Source organism: Balaenoptera acutorostrata, chromosome 12 (genome assembly GCF_949987535.1).
Source record: "Balaenoptera acutorostrata chromosome 12, mBalAcu1.1, whole genome shotgun sequence".
In the NCBI taxonomy this organism is placed as follows: Eukaryota; Metazoa; Chordata; class Mammalia; order Artiodactyla; family Balaenopteridae; genus Balaenoptera; species Balaenoptera acutorostrata.
This window is the reverse complement of record NC_080075.1, coordinates 9,533,977-9,538,820: the sequence shown is the minus strand read 5'-3', so window position 1 is coordinate 9,538,820 and position 4,844 is coordinate 9,533,977. Positions and strand designations below refer to the sequence as shown.

General features: G+C 39.4%; 1 protein-coding gene across 1 annotated transcript; it reads right to left on the bottom strand.

The window, feature by feature from the left end:
- Positions 1 to 540: 540 nt before the first annotated feature.
- Positions 541 to 951, bottom strand: LOC103013989 (ATP synthase F(0) complex subunit C1, mitochondrial-like). Its single transcript, XM_057557975.1, has one exon. The coding sequence runs from the start codon at positions 949 to 951 to the stop codon at positions 541 to 543; it is 411 nt and encodes a 136-aa protein (XP_057413958.1).
- Positions 952 to 4,844: the final 3,893 nt, after the last annotated feature.

The following is a 4,844-nucleotide window of genomic DNA, read 5'->3' as shown; positions in this document are numbered from 1 at the left end:
TTCTTTCCAGTTTAGATGCCTTTTATTTTTTTCTTTGCCTAATTTCTCTGGCTAGAGCTTCTTGTACTTGGTTGAATAGAAGTGGTGAAAGTGGGCATACTTGTCTTGCTCCTCATCTTAAAGGAAATGCTTTCAGTTTTCACCATTGAGTATGACATTTGCTGTGGGTTTTCCAGATATGGCTTGTACTATGTTAAGGTAGTTTCTTTTGAAAGTCTTTGTCTAGTAACTGATGCATGTGTTTCTTCAGAAATGGCTTCTGGAGATTTATTTTCTTTCTTTAAATGAGTATTTCCTCGTTTCTTTGTATGCCTTGTGATCATTGAAAATTTGGCATTTGAAAAAATAGTTGCATCTCCAATATTTGTAGACCAATATGGAAGGCCTTTGCTAATTTATGGGCCCTTGAGTTTTTTTTTTTGTTTTTTTTTTTTGAGTTTAGAGAAACATTGTGTTTAGTGGTAAAGCTTAGCACACTCCAGCACCAGGCATGGCCTGGAGTCCAAGCAGCAGGGGTGGGTAGGTGACCTCCATGGAGCCTCACATGGCAAAATTGATGAGGAAGGCGACCATCAGATAGAAGAGCCACGTAGCCTCAGATGGGGCAAAGCCCAGAATGGCATAGGAGAAGAGCTGCTGCTTCAGAGACGGGTTCTTGGCATAGCCAATGATCAAGCTGCCAAACGCTGTTCCAATACCGGCCCCTGAACCAACCACACCAACTGTGGTGGCCCCAGCACCAATAAACTTGGCTGCTGTGTCAGTGTCCTGGGAGACCACACTGGTCTGGAACTCCTGCCTGGCCACCTGAAGTGGGACACTGCTGTAGGAAAGCTGTTCAGATGGGATCTCTGGCCTCCTCAGGAAGGAGGCAGACCCAGGCCTGATCAGGCCCCTGGTACAAGAGTGGTTCAGAGCAGGAGGAATGAGTAGTGCCCCGGTGGTCTGCATTTTTTCAGTCTCCTGGCTTTAGCTCTAAGACTCTGGGCCCTTGAGTTTTGTGGTTATCCCTGGGTAGAGGCTGAAGATATTATCAGATGTTTTCTATGCATGTATTCTGCCTGGGCTTGTGTGTGTGCTTTTTAAAAATTTCTTCTATATACACAGCTGATTTCAAATGTCTTAATTTCCCAAAGAGCCTCACTCCAACTTATTCTCAGAGCCTTAGATGCTCTATTTATTTCTCTATTATTATTGAGAAATATTATTACTTGTAATGTCTTTCCCGCAAGCATCTGTATGTACGCTGTTCCTCTGCAGTTTTCACATATCATGGTACCCACTACTGTCTTCTGTGGCCTCTGCCAGTCTGAAATCCAAATTATGCCACCATTCCCTTCTTGAGCTCCAAGTCAGGTGAGATAGAAGCCAGTCTCTGTGTCAGTCTACAGATCAAAATGTTGCAAACAGGTTATCCTCTGCGCCTTCTGTCCTGAGGAATGGAACTGGGAATCAGGCCACTTCATTCTGATGACACTGTGCTATACTGGGTGGGATAAGGGTGAGTAAAAATGTTGTGAAATTTCCTACCATTCTGAATGTGACTTTTTTCTTGATGGGGCATTTGCTTGGTTGCTGTAGATCTTTGACTGGTTTCCAGAGCTCCTGTAAAGTTATTTGAGTTCGTCTGTAGTGTTTTGTTTAATGTTCCCCCTCAGGAAAAATGGCCGGAGTTTCACAGTCCACCATCACTCCTGGTGAAGAGTTTTTAGATACAACCCGAAAAGCAGTCCATGGAAGAAAAAATTGATAAGTTAGACCTTCTTAAAATTAAAAGCTTCTCCTCTGAGAAAGACACTGTTAAGAGAATTGAGAGACAAGCCACGGCTCAGGAGAAGATACTTATAAAACACATATCTGATAAAGGACAGGTATCCAAAATATACAAAGAATTCTTAACAATAAGAAAACAAACCACCCAGTTTAAAAGTGGGCAAAATATTTGCTCCGACACCTCACCAGAGAATATGTCAAATAATCACAAGAAAAGATGTTCAGTATCATTTCTCATTAGGGAATTGCAAATTAAAACAGCATTGAGATACTGCTAACAACTATTAGAATAGATAAAAGCCATAAAACTGACAATATCAATTGCTGGCAAGGGTGCAGAATAGAAGGAACTCTTGTTCACTGATGTGGGAATACAAAATGGTACAGACAATTTGGAAGGCAATTTGGCCATTTCTCACCATGCAACCCAGCAAGTTGTGCTCCTAGGTATTTACCCAAGTGACTTGAAAATCTATGTCCACAAAAATCTGTATATGAAGGTTTATAGCAGCTTTATTCATAATCAACCCAAACTGGAAGCAATCAAGGTGTCCTTCAATAGGTGAAAGTATAAACAAACTTTGGTCTATCTATACAATGGGATATCACTCAGGAATAAAAAGAAATGAGCTATCAGGCCATGAAAAGACATAGTTTAATCCTAAGTGCATGTTCCTAACCAAAAGAAACCAGTGTGAAAAGGCTACATACTGTATTATTTGCATCATAGGACATCCTGGAAAAGGCAAAACTATAGTTAAAAGATCAGTGGTTTGCAGGTGTTTGGGGGGAAGGTGGGAGGGTTGAATAAATGAAGCACAGAAGGTTTTTTTAGGGTGGTGAAATATTCTCTATGATACTGTAATTGTGGATATGTGACACTATGCATTTGTCAGAACCTATAGAACTTTCCAGCACAAAGAATGAAGCTTACTGAAATAGATAGCTAGTGGGAAGCAGCTGCATAGCACAGGGAGATCAGCTTGGTGCTTTGTGACCACCTAGAGGGGTGGATAGGGAGGGTGGGAGGGAGACGCAAGAGGGATACGTATAGCTGATTCACTTTGTTATACAGCAGCAACTAACACAACAGTGTAAAGCAATTATACTCCAATAAAGATGTTAAAAAAAATTAGGAGAAAAAAAAAAAAAGAACCTTACTGTACAAAAATTAAAAAAAAATCATTTAGGAAGATCCCAGGATGGAATGAAGAATATGACAAAACAATCTAGCTTTATTACAAATGTATGAAACAACTTCATTGAAGGGGATAGGGGAAAAGTTGCTGACCTAAATAACTTTGGAAATGAGTGTAGTCTGTAAGACCAAAAGCAAAAGAAACTGCACATCAGCACTCTACTCTAGTTGATAAAGTTGTTTCCCATATGAGTTCAGGTTAACAATTCTGATACTGTATACTGGAATTGAATAATTTAGTAAATGGATAGCAGATGGTGGGGTCCAGTTTTCTCATTGTTGGAGTGGGAGTTTACACATACGCAAAGGGAGGAAGCTAGATGTTCCATATCATAATTAGAGACATTAGTATGACTCATGTTTAGCTTAACATAGATAGATAGTTAAATATAGAAATAATTATAGATATGTATATATACATAAGTTAGTATGCACATGTATATTTCCTTGCCTTGTCAGCTGAGAGGGCCTAGAAGCAATGATCCTCTGGTAGCAACAAGCATACCTCGCACTCAGATCTTGGTTTCCAATACCATTCTCCAATAAAAGGAACTGGGGTCCTTGGAGAAATCACTGATTAGGGCAGAAAATATATAAGATCAGACTGGAGACTATCGTAGTGCCAGAAAATAAGGAAGTGCTCAGACGATCCCTGCCAAAAAAACCCACGCTGATGGTAGTGTGCAACAGGGCACAGAACCAATGGAAAGAGTTCCCAGTGGCCAAAGCTGAAACATTTTTGCACAATAAAATAAAGTAATACTGGATTATAACCCAAAGCATAAAATAAAGTTCCATGAGTATATACTGATACAAATAAATAATTGACTAAATAAATAAATAAATGAATGAATAAATAAATAAATGGAAGAGAAGAGACAGAACTCCCAGGCAGAAGAATTCCAAATAATTTATGTAGATATTCCATCATCAAGGAGGGTAGGGCACAACTCCCACTTCTTAAGTCTGAGCTGTAGATAGTGACTTCATTCCAAAGACTACAGCATGAAAACGAGGAATAAAAGAGTACAGATGGTTCCTGACATACAACAGCTTGACTTAACGATTTGTCTACTTTATGATGGTGCAAAAATGATATATATTCAGTAGAAACTGTACTTTGAATTTTGATTTTTTCCTGGCTAGCAATATTTGGTACAATACTCCTTCATGATGCTGGGCAGTGGCAGCGAGCCTCAGCTCCCAGTCAGCTGTGTGATCACAAGGGTAAACAACAGACACACTTAGAATCATTCTGTATCCAGACAACTACCCTGGTTTTCATTTTCAGTACAGTATTCAATAAATTACATATCTCATTCAACACTTTATTGTAAAATAGGCTTTGTGTTAGGTGATTTTGCCCAACTGTATGCTAATGTAAGTTTTCTGAGTGTGTTTAATATAGGTTAGGCTAAGCTATGATGTTCGGTAGGTGAGGTGTATCAAATGTATTTTCGACATGATATTTTCAACTTATGATCTGTTTATCAGGATGTTAGCCCATCATAAGTCGAGGAAGATCTGTAACTTTTATAGTGGAGAACCTGACAGACACTGCCTCAACCAGGATGAGGGTCAAGATCAACAGTGATAAGTGATGTTAATAGTATATACTCTTCATATAATGTAATGAAAATGGCAGTATACCTCTGTAGTGTTCCTCCCAAGAACACATAACCCCAGTCTAATCATGAGAAAAACATCAGAAGAATCCAAATTGAGGGGCATTCTATAAAATGCCTGACCAGTATTCACAAAATCGTCAAGGTCATAAAAAACAAGGAAAGTCAGGGAACGTGTCACAGCCAAGAGAAACCTAAGGACACATGATGACTACATGTAGTATGGAATCCTGGATGGCATCCTGGAA